Source organism: Jaculus jaculus, chromosome 4, assembly GCF_020740685.1.
Source record: "Jaculus jaculus isolate mJacJac1 chromosome 4, mJacJac1.mat.Y.cur, whole genome shotgun sequence".
In the NCBI taxonomy this organism is placed as follows: Eukaryota; Metazoa; Chordata; class Mammalia; order Rodentia; family Dipodidae; genus Jaculus; species Jaculus jaculus.
Genome location: NC_059105.1, coordinates 63,146,103 through 63,163,133, shown reverse-complemented (window position 1 = coordinate 63,163,133; position 17,031 = coordinate 63,146,103). Strand labels below are relative to the sequence as shown.

The 17,031-nt window shown below is 37.2% G+C and overlaps 1 protein-coding gene across 5 annotated transcripts in view; it reads right to left on the bottom strand.

Moving 5' to 3' along the window:
• Lnpk (lunapark, ER junction formation factor) overlaps nucleotides 1–15,580 on the bottom strand; it is a 69,964-nt gene extending 54,384 nt beyond the window's left edge. Inside the window, exons 1-4 of one of the 5 annotated variants that reach the window (XM_045148215.1) lie at nucleotides 15,471–15,580; nucleotides 10,409–10,497; nucleotides 7,432–7,473; nucleotides 6,358–6,545 (exon numbers count right to left, since the gene is read on the bottom strand). In XM_045148215.1, coding sequence (XP_045004150.1) covers nucleotides 6,358–6,545; nucleotides 7,432–7,473; nucleotides 10,409–10,435 — 257 coding nt within the window. In that variant the 5' untranslated portion in view covers nucleotides 10,436–10,497; nucleotides 15,471–15,580. Of the gene's footprint in view, nucleotides 1–3,378; nucleotides 3,404–6,357; nucleotides 6,546–7,431; nucleotides 7,474–10,408; nucleotides 10,498–15,456 lie in introns of those variants that run through there. The other 4 variants (XM_004660317.2, XM_004660318.2, XM_045148216.1 and 1 more) reach the window with 4 other exon arrangements.
• Nucleotides 15,581–17,031: the final 1,451 nt, after the last annotated feature.

The window sequence follows — 17,031 nt, the reverse complement described above, 5'->3', positions numbered from 1 at the left end:
CCTCACCTCCAAAGGGACTCTCCTCACTGGGGATGCAGATCATCCCCATGGGGACTGTAGGTTGTGCTTTCTGGGGGCAGCTATCAGTTATAAGGAAGAGGCAATGTCTCTGTGCATAATGTCCCAACTTGTGGCTCTAACAATCTTTCGGTCCCCTCCCAGTTATCACCCTGACTCTAAAACCAGATAAAGATATAACAAAAAACAAATAAACCAATCTTCCTGATAAACAAAATGCAAAATTTCTAATATACTTTGCAAAAGAATTCAAGTACACACCAGAAATCATTAGCTATGATCAAATTGACTTCATTCCAGAAATGTAGGAATATGCAAATCAACAAATGTAAATATGTAAATCAATAGAAGACTGAAAGACAGAAACCACATAATCATTTCACTTGATGACAAAATCCAAAATCCCTTCGTGATAAAAACCCTGAAGAAACTAGCAAGAGAAGGAACAATATCTCAACATAATTAAGGCTATATATGACAAACCTGTAGCCAACATTATGATAAATAGAGAAAAGCTCAAGGCATTTTCACTAAAATCAAGATCAAGACAAGAGTGGTCACTATCTCTAATCTTATCCAATAAATGCTTGAAGTATCAGCTAGAATAATAAGACAAGAGAAGGAAATAAAGGTATTATAAGGAGGAAAGAAGTCAAGTGTTCCTTATTTGCAGATGATGCGATTCTATATACCATAAAACTCTTAGATCTCTAATCCCAGCACTTGGAAGGCAGAGGTAGGGTGATCACTGTGAGTTCGAGGCCACTCTGACATTATGTAGTATATCCCAGGTCAGCATAGGCTAGACTGAGATCCTACCTCAAGAATCACCACCACCCCCGCCCCCGCAAAAAAAAAAAAAAAAAAAAAAAAAGATGGCTTTGATGTTGTTTTAAGAAATGAACCAGAATAACCCTGGTCACAATTGCCTAGAACAGGACAGGAGATAGGTAAGTTAAGTAGCTACCTACCTCTACCTACCAACCACTTGGACCATGTATGTACACATGTATGTACATACATACATACACACACACACACACACACACACACACACACACACACTTTGGACAAAACTTAAGCAAGGAAGTGAAAGATCTCTACAATGAAAATTTTAGAACACTGAGGAAAAAAATTGAAGACTACACTAGAAGATGGACAGTCCTCCCATGCTTATGGACTGGAAGAATTAACATTATAAAAATGGCTATACTACCAAAAGCAATCTACAGATTCAATGCAATCACCATCAAAATTCCAATGTTATTCTTCATAGAAATATTTTTTTAAAAGTTCATTCAGAAGCACAGAAGACTCCAGATAACCAAAGCAACCCTGAGCAAAAAGAACAATACTGAATATATCACCATACCTAATTTCAAAGTATGCTAGATACAGTAACAAAAACAGCATGTAACGAGCAGAATAGTAGGACCCAGATATAAACCCACACAACTGGAGCCATATAAATCCTAGTCCAGCTCCCAAAACTGTCTTCCAAGCCTAATGATAAGCTTAAATAGTGACTCACGCTACACTTAAAAGAAAATATCCTGTGGCAGTTAGTCTTTTTATGTATCACAATATCCACTTTCACATTTTTGTATTTTGTTTCATCCATTTTCTTGACTGTCACTAATCAGAAACACAAGTCTCTTCTTTGTTGGCTAAATGGTCTATTCTGCCAAAAGCAAAGAGCTCACTGAAACATAAGCTGGAACAGTTGGGAATAAGGGCACAAACAGGAATGAAGTGAAGTAAGCAATGGCTCTGCAATTTAATCAAGAAACACTAGATGCGGTAGCATACAATAGTCAGAGAGACACAGTAATTCCAATAAAGCTTCACAATCAAAATAGTAGAAAGATCAAATTGAAGACATTACAGTTTTAAAGAAATGAAGGCTTTCTACTAAAAAATAATTAGTGGGGCTTGGGAAATAGCACATTTGGTAAAATATTTGCAAGCATGAAGACCTGAGTCTGATCCCCAGAACTTACGTAAAAAATATCAGGCATAGTGATACATGCTAATCCCAACACTGAGGAGACAGACTGGCAGATCCCTGGAGCTTGCTGGCCACACAGTCTAGCCTATTTAGTGAGCTCCAGGGCAATGAGAGACCCCATCTCAAGTAAGAGGTGAACAGCAAACCACAAGGTAACACCCAAGGTTGTCCTATGGCCCCCATATGCAAAACATGCATACATGTGCATGTGACCCAAATGTACACATATGAACACACATACACACATGCACACACAAACAGAAAATCAATTGCTTTATGGAAATGAATGTACAGTTGGAAAGTAGTTTTTGAAAATATTTAAATTAACATATGCTTCTTTCACTTTTAAACTGTTATTACCTGCTCACTTTTTATGAAAACACAGAAAAGAAACAAGAAAGGGGTTCAACATTATAAAATTCTCTTCTGACTAGGATAAAAAATATTCTAAAAGATTTTTTTAAAGGAGGGAAAATAAAGAAGAGCTGGTGGTTCCACTCAGGATAGAGCTCTTATCTACCCAGAAGGTCTTAGGAACACTACCAAGACAATCATTTACAATATTATGCATGCAGTCAATTTCATGTTACATATTTGAACAGATAAACAAATGTGTGTTCAAGTATACATGAAAGGCTGACATTTTATGAGCTGTGGTAGTTACAGTTTAACAACGGACTGTGCATTGCCTTGGTATGGTAACTAAAACCCTAACAATCTGGATATCCTCCTTTCCTTTACCTCTCATTTCCTCCCATCATACTCCATCTGTTTAACTTCCAACATACTGCCAAATAATCTGTTAGCTTCTGATGTGACTGCTGAGCCATTGCTCCAGCCCAGTATTTCTACTTTTGCCCCATCCCGCCTCCCAATCTCTATGACAGCATGTGTGAGGCCCTCTAAATATAAATTTCATCTATAATTCATATTCCTAGCCCTGCCTCTCCATGTTCTAGATCTTGCCTAACTCTCCAAGCTCATTTCATGGCATTTTCCTCTTCATCATATTCCAAATATACCTGTTTTTCCTACTAAAGGAAGTCATATTCTCTTCAAGATCACATCCTGTTTTCTGTTCTTGGAAAGACATTTCCTCAATTCCTAAACTTTGTATTTAGGATATGAATAATATACTAATACAAAACTTTAGAGCCGGGCATGGTGGCACACGCCTTTAATCCCAGCACTCAGAAGACAAGGACAGGAGGATCTCCATGAGTTCAAGGCCACCCTGAGACCACATACTGAATTCTAGATCAGCCTGGGTTAGAGTAAGACCCTGCCTCAAAAAAATCAAACAAATCAAAAGAATCAGAAAGTTCTAAAAACACATAGAAACAAATACTTACTTAAAAATTCCACCATTATATACAGCTGTAGAGAATATTAAGAGAATTAAGCCAGTTTCAGAAAGACAAATATCATGGTTTTTTTCTCATTGAGTTTCTAGATTTTATATAGTCATATAAAATCATCTATGTACAGATTTAATTAAAGTAGAGGGCTGGAGAGATGACTTAGTGGTTAAGGTGCTTGACTGAGAAGCCTAAGGACCCAGGTTCAATTCCCCAGTAGCCATGTAAGCCAGATGCACAAGGTGGCACATGTGTCTGAAGTTTGTATGCAGTGGCTAGAGGCCCTGGAATGACCATTCTCTCCCTCTCTCCCTCTCTTTCTCTCTCAGATAAATAAATAAAATATTAAAAATATTTTTTTTAAAGTAGGAGTGAAACTGCCTAGGAGAACAAAAGGGATTAATGGGAGAAAACAGAATGCAAAAAGGAGAGACAGGAAGGAATGGGGCAGGAGGTTGAGGGAAAAAATATGATCAACATACCATATATACCTGTAAGAAAAGTTTTTTAAATAAATAAAATTCTGCCACTTAGAAAAACTACCATTAATATTTAGGAATAATCGTTTCACACATATCTCCATAGAGATATATGCCATTATATGCTACACATATAATCTTCTGGGTTGGGGACATGGCTCAGTAGTTAGACATTTGCTTACAAAGCATGCTAGCCCAGGGTTAATCCCCTAGGACCAAATAAAGCTGATGCAAACTATCATATGCATCTGTGATCCCAAAATGCCTTTAACAATGGGAGGCAGAGCCACAGAAAACCTGAAGCTGGCAAGCCAGCTAGTCTGATGTTCCTTTGCAGTCTGGCTATTCATGTGTAGTAACAAGAGACCCTGTTTCTAAGAAGGTGAAGCATAGACACTTCAAGTTATCTACTTACCTCCACAAACATATTATGGCGTGTGCACATGCACAGACACACACAAACTTATTTTTAAAAATTAAAAATAAATTAACTTTTTCTATTTCTATTTCCTATTGTTTTAATGTTCAACTCAAATACCACAGCCTATTAAAAAAAAAAAAGTACTTCCTCAAAAGAGGCCTTCCAGGACCATCCTCAAGTAGCCTTTTTTTTTTTTTAAAGGAGAGAAAGTTTATTTTGCTCACAGTTTCTGGAGATACAGTCTGTCATGGTAAGGAAGGTATGACAGCATTACAGTAGCCCGTTTTTAGTCACATCACTATACTCTATTCATATATTTATCTCTCTCTAAAAGAAACTATACTTTTGCTTACTTGTGTTTTCATCTTTCTAACCCCAGCAGAATGCAAGCTCCATGAGGTCAAAATCTTACTGCTACGTCTAGCCCAGTACATAACACACTGCAGCTCTCTAACATGTCATGAAGAGATAATGGCTTTTTTGTGTGTGTGGTGGTACTGGGAATTAAACCCAGGGCCTCGTCAATACTAGGTAAATGCTCTACCACTGAGCTATACCCCAACCCTTTTTATACTTTCTATTTTTGACACAGTGTTTCAGTAAAGTTTCCCCAGTAAGCCTTCGACTTGCCCTGTAGCCCCGACAGGCCTTTAATTTGCAACTCTTCTGCCTTAGGCACCCAAAGTAGCTGGCTGAGATTATAGGCCTGAACCAATAGATCTGGTGACAATTCACATTTATAAGCTACAATATCCTAAACTGACATCTGCCATTGAAATTTCTATATGCTTTATATTCATGCTTACCCATCCACTTGACACCTCCAACTGGAAAATTAAAGACATTTTAGTATCAGCGGTACACTACATCTTCTTCTCACATTGTCCCTACTTAGAAGAATGACAGTGCTATCAACCATATATCACAAGTCATAATCCTGAGTTTTAACCTTTATGTAATTCTTCTTCAGTCATTCCCCACCTTTATTTATTTATTTTAAGATAGGCAGCCAATGCCATGCCTACCTTTTTTTGGGGGGGTTGAGTTTCAAGGTAGGGTCTCACTCTAGACCAGGCCCATGCCTAACATTTGTATGTGGCACTGGTGATCTGAACTCAGGTTCTCATGCTTGCACAGTAAACACTTAGCCCACTGGACCACCTTCCAGCCCAATAAATGAGTATTGTTTTAAGCTGTTCAATTTGTGGCAGTAATGGAAAAGTTATCAATAAGCCTCTTCCTTGACCCATACCCCCAATCCAACATTGGGTTAGGACCCCTGTTAAGTCTCCTATGAGCATTTTTTACTTTTCCTTGTTAACATTCATCATACTAATTAGTGCATTGAGCCTAAGACATATAGTTAGTGATTTTGTATTTTTGTGTAGTATGTACTATTATATTCCAATGTCCCCAACAACTCCTATCTGTAAATGTCTGTTGACTGAATTAAGAAAAACTTATTCAGGGCCAAAGAGATGGCTTACTGGTTAAGAAAGTTCTTGCCTACGAAATCTAAGGACCCAGGTTTGATTCCCCAGTACCCATGTAAGTCAGATGCACATAGTGGTGGCATGTGTCTGTAGTTCATTTGCAGTGGTTAGAGGCCCTGGCATGTTCGTGTTCTCTCTCTCTCCTTCCCTCCACCCCTCCCTTTCCCTCTTTCTCTCTCTTTAGTAAATAAATTAAACTTATTCAATTGTTTCCCCAAATCCTCAGCCAAAATGTAGCTCCCATAAAGTGCTAGATTACAAAATACTTAAAAGATCAACTGCCTTAAAGAAATGACTAACAAGAGAAGGATAGAACTAGGATGAAAAGTAGATATTCAAAGTCATTAGTGCAGCTGTTATTTTGAATTTACTAACACTCACCCATTCATCACTACTCCCTACTCCATGCCCAATGGGATTATAGCTAACACAAAACAATCCCATATAAAGCTATTATTACTGGTAATTCTAGGTGCCATTTCTCAGGTATGGGAATGTGATATTACTATTTTATAACAAGAAGAGAATACATTAAAATCATCTAGTCAGAGAAAGTCAACAAAAAGAACAATTTACTTACATCAAAGGAAAAGCAAAAAATGGGAGTGTCATGGCAAGTCTTGCTGTGAATTCATCAGGAAGATACCAGAGATACACAATTAAGCATGTAAACAGATAGAGTACTGAGGAATAGAGAATTAATCTTCCAACCCATAATTTTTGCAGTCTCTGATTTTTTTCCCTAAATTCTTCCAATGCTTGAATTTCCTGTTTAGAGAAAATTATTCCATTTTATTAAATCTCAAAATCCACTTAAAAATTAAAATTAAAAAGTTAACATGATAGAAAGATCATATAAGAACTCTTAAAATTAAATAAAATATAGTGTCTAAATATTTTAAAACAAAACATATAAGAAAAACTAAAGTGAAGTTTAAAATTTATGCTTATCAAAACAAATCATTTTTAAAATAAAAATACTATCTTTAATCTATCAAACAGACAAACACTAGGAGAATGAAATTAACATCAGTGAATACTGAGTTAAGCAAGTAATCATTCTCTATAATTGCAGCCTTTAAAAACATGACAGTAAAAAAATAATTAATAAAAATTAAGATGACCCAAGGTAATTCTTTCAGTTTGTTCCCCATTCCCAATATTCCCAGGAAATAACCATTTTTTAATGATAGAAAATATAAAAGGCTAGAAAAATTTTGCAGAGTGGCTAATCAAAATTGCTACATGGTAGCCTTTAATCTTTTTGATCCACCTGTTACACTAAATTACACCATATATAGATCTAATTTCATTCTACCAGGCTCTATTACTTGATACAGATTTCTCAAATCAAAGACTTCAGATTTGTCTGAGATCATGTAACAATAAAGTTCTCAGGCTTTCTCTGTATCTTTTTTTTTTTTTTTTTCTTGGCTTTTTGAAGTAGGGTCTTACTCTAGGCCCAGGCCCAAGCTGACCTGGAATTCACTATGGAGTCTCAGGGTGGCCTCGAATTCACGGCAATCCTCCTACCTCTGCCTCCCAAGTTCTCTGTATCTTCTTTAAATACCCTTACTACATCTGGCCTCCAAAATAAAATTACTAAAATAGTATTTAATTAACACCTAATGAATTAGAATACTTCAGAACATACCTTATCTATACCTTCTAGAACTTCTACTGTTGATGGTTTTGTCTGTTGTAGAAATAGAAACAAGAGCATTAAAACTGAAAACTTAGAAACACTGATTTAATCATAAAACATTGATTTAAAACTGGGTTTATCAAATGTTACCAAGCTGCCTTCCTGTTTGATTAAAACTACGATTTATTGAAGTGAAAAAATCATAATTATATGGGCTAGAGAGACGGCGTGGTGTTTAAGGTGCTTTTGTGAAGCCTAAAGACCCAGGTTCTATTCCCCAGTACCCACATAAGCCAGATGCACAATGAATCTGGAGTTCATTTGCAGTGGCTGGAGGCCTTAATGTGCCCATTCACCAGCCCCCACCTTCTCTCTCAAATAAATATTATTTAAATCAAATAAATAAAATATTTTTGATTTTAAAAAATAATTACAAAAAGAACTAAGATTTTTTAAATAAATCCTTCCTAGAAACTTTTTATTCCTAGAATGACTTTCAACTATGATAGCTCTACTTTCATATTTTTAGCCTCAGCAGAACATAATTTTATAGAAAAACAAATTTTCCACCAAGAAAACTTATCTTAATTATTAGTCAAAAGAATTCACATATCAAAATATTCACAGACTAAGAATAGTCTGATTCACTATAGCTGAAGATTCACCTAGAACTATGGAGGTCAAATTCAAAAAGCTACCTTCATTTTGAATTCATTTTTTAAATATTTTTATTTATTTATAAGCAGAAAGAGCAAGAGAATAAGAATGGGAGCACCAAGGCCTCTTGCCACTACAAATGAACTCCAGATGCATGTACCACTTTGTTTATCTGGCTGAAGGAAGATACTAGGGAACTGAATCAGGGCTGTTAGGCAAGCAAGTGCCTTTAAGGCCTGAGCCATCTCTCCAGCCCCATTATGAATTCTTAAGAGTACATAGTTTTTCTGAAGATCAGCTTTTTAAAGAGTAAGAATAGAGCCAGGCATGATGGTGCATGTCTTTAATCCCAGCACTTGGGAGGCAGAGGTAAGAGGATCATTTGAGTTGAAGGCCACCCTGAGACTAACAGAGTGAATTTCAGGTCAGCCTGAGCTAGAGGGAAAGCCTACCTTGGAAAATCAAAAGAGTAAGAATATTTTATTGTGGCAGGGTTTATTTGCCAAAGATAATCTTTAGACCACCTAAAATAAACACCAACCAAAATGGTTCATAAAACAATTGAGAAAATATTTACTGATTACATAGTCAACAATCCACGACAGAGTAACAAGTATCAGCTCAGTATAGTTCCCATAAGAGTGGAACCATACAACTGCCATTTTATATAGCTAAGGAGAATAACATTTCATATGACCCAACCAATTTTCTTTAAAAAAGGAAAATTAGATAAATTTGACCCTGAAGCACAGCTGTCATGAGATTTTAAAGGAGGTTCATTTCACTCACATGTGTACTAAAAGTGTTGATCTCACTGACATAGAGAGTAGAATGGAAATTACTAGTCTAGGGAAATAGATGGTAGAGGGTTGGAGCACTGTGTAGGGGGTCAAAGAAAACAAAATTATAGGTAAACAGAAGAAATAAATTCTACAGACCTATACAGCATGATGACTATAGGTAATGATAATATACTGGATTATTGAAAATGTATATTAAGTATGCTCACCACATAAATAATTATGTGCACTAATGCATATTCATGAATGAAACAACCACTGTATAATATGTAAATACTAAAAGTATTATGTTGCATACAATACATGCAATTTTATCTGTTGGTTTAAAAAATGTAATTCTTAAAGAAAAATAAGGTTTAAAAAAAGATTGGTGTCATGCTGGAGAGATGGCTTAGTGGTTAAGGCACTTGCCTACAAAGCCTTAAGGACCCAGGTTCAACTCCACAGAACCCATGAAAGCCAGATGCACATGGTCACGCATGAGCCCAAGGTAGTGCAAGCATCTGAAGTTCAAATGCAGTGGCTAAAGGCCCTGTGCACCAATTATCTCTCTATCTCATGATAAAAAAATTAAAGAGACTGGTGTCAATATAAAACCAATCTAAAAGAAAGAAATTCTAACAACTCAAAGACTAAGTTATATGTCATGTATTACTAGACTGCATGATTATGGTAATAAGTAGTAGAGAAATAAGCCATTTGTCCAAAAGTACATTATCTCCTCTTACATTAGAGATGACCATTTATCAATATAATTTGTATTTTCTACCTCTAAATTTGAGATATTTCCTCTAAAGTGTACCCAATAAAATGAAACTATATTTTCAACTCCTACAAGCATATTCTATAATTCCTAGAAACATATTTCATGTGACCTCAGTAAGCATATATGACAAGCTTGTTGTAAAAAGATATAGCTCATTAAAAAACATTAGTTTATTACAGGACATTTAATTTCAGTAAATTTGGAGTGTAAATAGTATGAGAAAGAAAAAAAGTAACTGGGCTGGAGAGATGGCTTAGTGGTTAAGCGCTTGCCTGTGAAGCCTAAGGACCCTGGTTCGAGGCTCGATTCCCCAGGACCCACGTTAGCCAGATGCACAAGGGGGCGCACACGTCTGGAGTTCGTTTGCACTGACTGGAGGCCCTGGAGCGCCCATTCTCTCTCTCTCTTTCTGCCTCTTTCTCTCTCTGTCTGTTGCTATTAAATAAGTAAATAAAAATAAATGAAAAAAATTTTTTGAAAAAAAAAAGAAACAAGGTAACTATCTACATACAAATACATAAACAAAAATCAATCTTAAATCAAAGTGAAATGGGACAATAGACACCTGTGGAATAAACAAAAATACTAAAATAATGTCCAAACTTAAAAGTAATTTCAGAAAAGAATAAAAAGAGAAATTAAATAGTGTTAAAGTAAATTAAATTGATATCAAACTACACTCAAGACTACATACCACAAAATACCTTTACAAATGGCTTTTACTTTATACTTAAGTAATAGTAAAGAAAATATTTTCTCTTACCCTCCATCGAGAAAATAATCCACCCATCTTTTATTTATAGCAACTTGGCACAATGATAAATATCATGAGTTGTCCAAAGGAAATCACAGCTAGAAATAAAGCAAGTATTTAAAAATTTTAAGTTAAACACAGAGCATACTCACTATAAAATTTAAACATAACAATACTACCTAAAAAACACTTAAAAATGTTTCTCTGGCCTCCATTTACATGGAATTTGAATTCAAATAGTCATTTGTACAGAGTTTGCCTTTTTAAAACACTTTCTTCAAAGTAAAGACATATTTAAAGATAAAAATAGAGCTGGAAAAGTTTTTTAAACAACAAAACACTTTGAAGTGTATGTATGACTACAGACATTCTATTCTTTAAAGTAGTTTACCTATATTGCTCTTGTAATAAAAGTTTTACCCTACTACTTGCATTCTACATGAAAAACTATTATTATTCAGGTGTCTCAAAATTAGTTATTTGGAACTAAGTGTTTTATAATGCTCAGAATAGTATCATCTTACAAGTAATTATAGAAAGCAATCAGATTTTGAATAAGAAAATGAGAGCCACAAGGCTATCTATGACCTTGGAAAAAGTCTTTCAGTGATATTAAGGTGTGTGTGTATGTGTAAATTAGAGTTAATAATATATCAACACTTTCTCAAATGACAGCCCTTAGTATTATCACCTTGGAAGTAAGAAAACTACTACCAAGAGGTTTCGTGACTTAGAAGAAACATGGCCAAAAGTCTCTCTCAAGACTTATGGACACTATTACTAAACACTACTATTCAATATCCCAAGTAAACATTTGTCTGAAATTCTAAGATCTTCATGGTAACTGACCTCTATGTCAGCAAGATTTATGTCTCCTTTTGACTGCTTATCCATGATTCTCAAATGTTGTATAATGAACTCAACAATGTTATATTCTAAACCAATTTACCAATCAATAATTAAAACAAAGTTGAAATGGTAAACATATACTTTCAAACTGATGTATTTTACTAGGTTACAGGTATATGCTTGCCAATGTGTAAAACTATTTATACACAATTATCATAGACATACTTGCCACATTTTTCAACTAGAAATATAATCATGAAATAATTATCAGTACTGAGAAAGAACTGTAATACTACTGATATGCTGAAATCAACATAAGGCATACCTACTTTTGTTTCTTAAGAAAGAAATGAAGAGCCTAATTATAAAATGCTTTCATTTATGAAAAGTATCTCTGTAATCTGTTTTGAAAAATGCTGAAGTACACAAATGTAATGAATTGCATAAGCCACAATTAAATTGCAAGGTAAATACCCTTACTCCTTCAATATTAGCTCAGTATCTTAATTTCTAAAATGTGATTGTGGTATATCCAGAAACTCTGATGAATAAAAGCATAAATATCTGTCCAAGTCAAAGTATTAATCTCAAAACTGTCTTAAGATGCTAAAAATGATCACCCAGAGAGGATAACAGAAAGAGATTTAGAGTAGCCAATTAACTTGGTAATCTCAAAGCATGCCTCATCCCACTATTTTGGAACTAGTTTATGGTATTTAACGTAATGCTTAAGATACAACTGGGCTACACAAGTTGATTTCTAAGAGAATCACGAATCTCCATCTCAAGTGTGTATCCAAATTTATTGTGGCTTTTTAGAGACTGGGTCTCCCCGGGCTAGCCTCAAACTCCACCCTCCTGCCTCAGTCCCCTGAGTGATGAGAATTACAGGCCTGTGCTTCCATGCCCAGTTCACCCTGCATGGCTTACATTGACTTTTCACTGTTTCAGATTAATGACAACAGCAGTTAAATAATTAGCACTTCATCTCTACCAGGCCCTAAAACAAATGTTTCAAATGAATTTTATCATTTAGATACTATCCTTTCATTTTAAAATCTAAAATCCTAAGGCTAGAAAAAGTAAATACACTAAGCCCCAATGATACTAGGTGGCAAAGCCAGACATAGCATTTCGGTTTTGATTTTTAAGCAACCAGTTATTTCCAACAACATAAAATCAGAAATTAATGCTCCTCTACATAGCTTATATTGGAGTATCTATATATAATATAAATAGGGCTGGGATATAGATTAGAAGTAGAGCACAATCTCCAGCACAATAAAAAGTAAAATATATGAAAGCGTCTCTGACCTTCTCAAATAGTTTTGATAACAGAACTACTGATAAACATGAGACAGTGCTAGTGCAATGCATCAGGTATCCCAATTACTTTATCTGATTAAATCTGAATGCCTAAATCTGCGTAAGAGGGTAAATAACTCTCCAAAGTTATGTAACTCCGGTTAGAAGTACTACAAGTTTGAAGATGGCCTTTATTGCATACTACTTTTTAAATGAGTATTTCGGATATATGCATAGTATCACAATAAATACTTATTTTGATATTAGTGAAGAATGTACTGGTGTTAAACTACCCACTTAGCATTTAAATTTATCCTCTGAAACAACATTAGAGTGATAGTCATTAAATCCATATGTGACTAGCCTATTCACAATCAATCAATCCTCATTGTTTCAGCAATTTTTCAATCAAATTCTGATATTAAATAAGCTGATTCATTATCATGCACATGCATAGTAGTCTCCACCAAATGTGAAAGCGCAGCAAAACTAAATAATTAAATATTTTCCGAAGTTTTAAGTTCATATTTTATTTTCAACCACTGGTTCTATTCTTCCCACCCAAATAAATATCTTAACTCCAATTCTGGGTGGCCCATCACAGCAGGCAAGTAAATTTCTTAGCCTCTCTATTTCTCAATTTTCTCATCTATAAAAGAGGTAAGAATCATTTTTCTATGCCATTTACATCAGTGCATGATACACAGTAATTATCCAATACAAATTAATTGTTTCTACTGCTGTAGTCATTGCCATTTTCTTAATCACCTCTGCTTTCTTTCAAATTCTTAGAATATACATGGAAACTAAGTAACCCTAGCATTTCCTTCTGAAGCATAAATCCATTCACTTGTCCTGGAGTGGACAAATGGCACAACCTCAAGTGTCTTGTCCCCAACAATTCTGCCATAAACATGTATGGAATCTTTCCAACTCTCATACCACAATGTTATCAGCATGACATTAAAGGCTGAATGCATTTTAATGTGTTTTGTAATGAGCCTATCATATTTCTTTAATGTTTTCTACAGTTATTCACACAGTAGATTTGGATGTCAGAATTTAAAATCTTAAGAATGCTTTTCTTTAATTTTCAGTTCACTTAACTACATGAGAACAATGAAATAAGATAGATCTGGATTCAAAATGTGGCCCAACCATATACTAGCTGTTAGGACATTAGACAAATAATACTCTAAGCCTCAATTTGTAAAATGGTGAAAATATCTACACTTCATAGAACTGTATGGATCAAATGCATCACTTGCACAGTGTTCAACACATAGTAAATACTTAAAATTGTATCTACTCTTACTGCCATTATCAGAAAATAAGTTGTACTCAAATGCAACACATTTCTTTTTACAAAGTTGACCCTTATTTTATAACTTAAATTTTAAAATAAAATAATTTTGTTTTTAGTGAAATTGTATTGTTCTGTTCATTCTAGCATGAAAAAATAAGGCAAAATATTATGCAGGCATTTACCATTACAATAGTCTTGTACGCCTAAGAAGAAATGACAAGGCAAGTTTAGTTTTAACTTTTCAAGTACCAAATTTAAACATACACTAGTCATCTTCAAAGCCCCTCCACAGTACTATAATGCATAATTTAAGAATGTCATTTGTTTGAAAACTCTTTCAAATGTTCTATTTCACAAGGCAATTTTGAAGTAATCTTTAGCCACATTTACTGTCTAAAAATAAATAAATTAATATGTTGTGAATAAGTGCTGGCTGTCATAAATTGATTTTCCTTAGTTTCATACTATCACAAAAAATGACTATATGACTAGAAAGATCCTCATAACCCATACCACTTTCTGCTTACATTCTCCTCCAAGTTAATACATAAACAGTGGATTGATTATGTATATATATATATGCACTATGTACATGCATATGTATTAACAGAATTACTGAGCTGACCCCAACTGATGACAAGAAACTTTAATATTTTATGTTGAAAACACCATTTTTAAGAAAAGACATTCAAATTCAACTTGATTTTCCTAAGAAGGCACTATGGGAGCTTCTGTGGACTTAGGATTTGCCCTCCCTTGTCACCTTGAATATATGCCTTGAACACTGCTGTAGAATAGTCAACTTTTGTCAACAGTGAGACCCAGGTGACAGAGAAGAGAAAACTGGACTTTTAAGAATCACAAACCAGAAGTCAAGGAGGGGGAGCTGAACATGGAAAACTCGGTGAGTCACAAGTCATGTTTATTCCTGCGAGAGCGCATCATCAAAACGAAAATTCACCACTCCCAGCTCTCAATGGGCAAGCACAGCATCACCGATTGTTTTGTTGTTTTTTCTAACTACTGATGTATTCTGGAGCGGCTTATGGCCGGCCCGCCTGCCCTCACGCCCCTCCGCATCTCGGTCCTTTCCCTCCAACCCTCACGGGGGGCCGCCGGTCCTCAAATAAGGACAAAGGCTTGCGGAGCCGCTTCTCCGCGGGAAGCACATAATCCACGCCCGCGCGCGAACCGAGCGGCATGACACTGACAGTTTTCGGTCCTCCCTCCCTCTCCGTCTCTCCCCAAGTCGGGGCGCGCCTCCGCACCGCCGCGAGCGAACGAGCCAGCCGAGAGGCCAGAAAACGATGCTAACCCAAGGTGGGCCCAAAGCCCAGCGCAAGCCCCGAGACCAGGGCCCCGCAGCCTCCCACGGGCCGCTGCGGCCACGGCGCTGGGAAACCGAAGGGGTGAGGCAGCGACGCCGGGAGTCCGGGGACCGGGAACGCCCCCGCGCACCGCCGCGAAGATCACCACCGGCCGCCTCCCCGGAGCTTAGGCCACTCGGCACGGGCACCGAAGGGCCGGCGACCCGGGAATCCCGAGCTCGGGTCCCAGGGCCGAGCCCGGGCGCGCCGCCCTCCCCACGGTCCCTCACCTCGAGCGTTCTACCTGTGTGAAGAGAGCGCAGCGGTGGCGGGCTGCCCTCAGGAGCAGGCGGCCGCAGCCACTGAGGAGCGCAGGGCCCCGGCCAATGCCTTACCCATCAAACCCCGCGCTCCCGCCCGCAGCCAATAGACGCCCGCGGCCGCCGCGCGCCGCGCCCTGGTCACGTGACCAGACGGGGCGGGGCGTGAGGGGCAAGCCTGAGGGGCTCGGCTGGTGGGGTCGGGCGTCTTGGGCCGTGCCGGCTGCTTTGTCGTCTTGTCGCCTGGGGGTTGCCACCTTTTACCGTGACTCTTCCGCGCGCGTGGACTCCTTATCTCTTCCTCGGCCTCCTTTTCAAGCGCGTCTCGTTGGGAAAAGAAAACAGGGAAGCTGGCCCAGATGGTCTCCGACCTCGGCCGGAGAAGAGGAGGAGGACAAAGGGGAGAGAGGACTTTTACCTGTAATCGAGCCCGTGCTCAAGAGTCCCGGGGCTGCTGTCATCCTACCCGCAACGAAGCACCTTAACACTTCATAACTCGAAAGAGGCCAAACCCCAGAGGAGCCGGTGCAGTTTAAAAACAAACAAAAATGCAGCATAGCTAGACCTTAGGATTTGAGGCTGCTCTTACTCATGGACGTCAAAAAGAGCCCTTTGATGATTAGGCGCTTACCTCACCAGGGTGAGATGAGCTTCAAATGCCTAACGATGGTGATTTAAAACCTGTGTGTAACAACAAATGCTGTTTTCCACATTAAACCCTTGACCTCAAGTACATTATCCACAGGACCTTTTGGCTGCCCCCCCCCCAAATTAAGGGGATATACCTGACTCATATTTGAAACACTGCCTGAAGAATGTTAAGCTCCCTAGTCAACTGGGAAAGACAAGTATTAAATGTCACTTGAATGAGGAGATGTGTACACAAAACATGGAGAAGGTTATAAGGAAGCCAGCAAAGGCTTTTATCATGTTTTACCCTGCATTCAAACTTTCAGATTTTGGGTTGTTTTGTTTTTTGTTGTTGTTGTTTTTACCTAAACAGAACAGGAAAGAATGATTTTGACTCCAGCTAATGTTTTTGTCCTCTTAATTGAACTATCAGGCCTATTGTAAAAGGGATTCACAAAATAAAATATGGTAGGGAGACAGAAAAGAGTTAGCTGAGTGCAAGATTCCCAAAATCTAATGCTGAGTCAAAATTTCCTAGGAAATTACTCTAGAATAAAAACCTTAAACCTGCCAGGAATGGAAGAGAAGCATGAACTATTAAAACTTACCAACAACCTTTCAAGGTAAGTATCATTTTTCCAAAAAAAGGAAACTGAAACTAGCTATGTACATCGTTAAAGGTAGCAGCACATCATTATCTCTTGTATATCAAGAGGTTAAAGTCTGGGCTGAGGAAATAGAACTCAGTGGTAGTGCACTTATCTAGTATGTGCAAAGACCCTGGGTTCCATCTTCAGAGCTATGAACAAAGTGGGGAAGGTAAAAGAAGTAAAAAATTACCAAGGAAGTAATGAAGAAAAAAATACTACAAGCAGAGAACTCATCCTATGGAATATATAGCTAGACTACAGGATG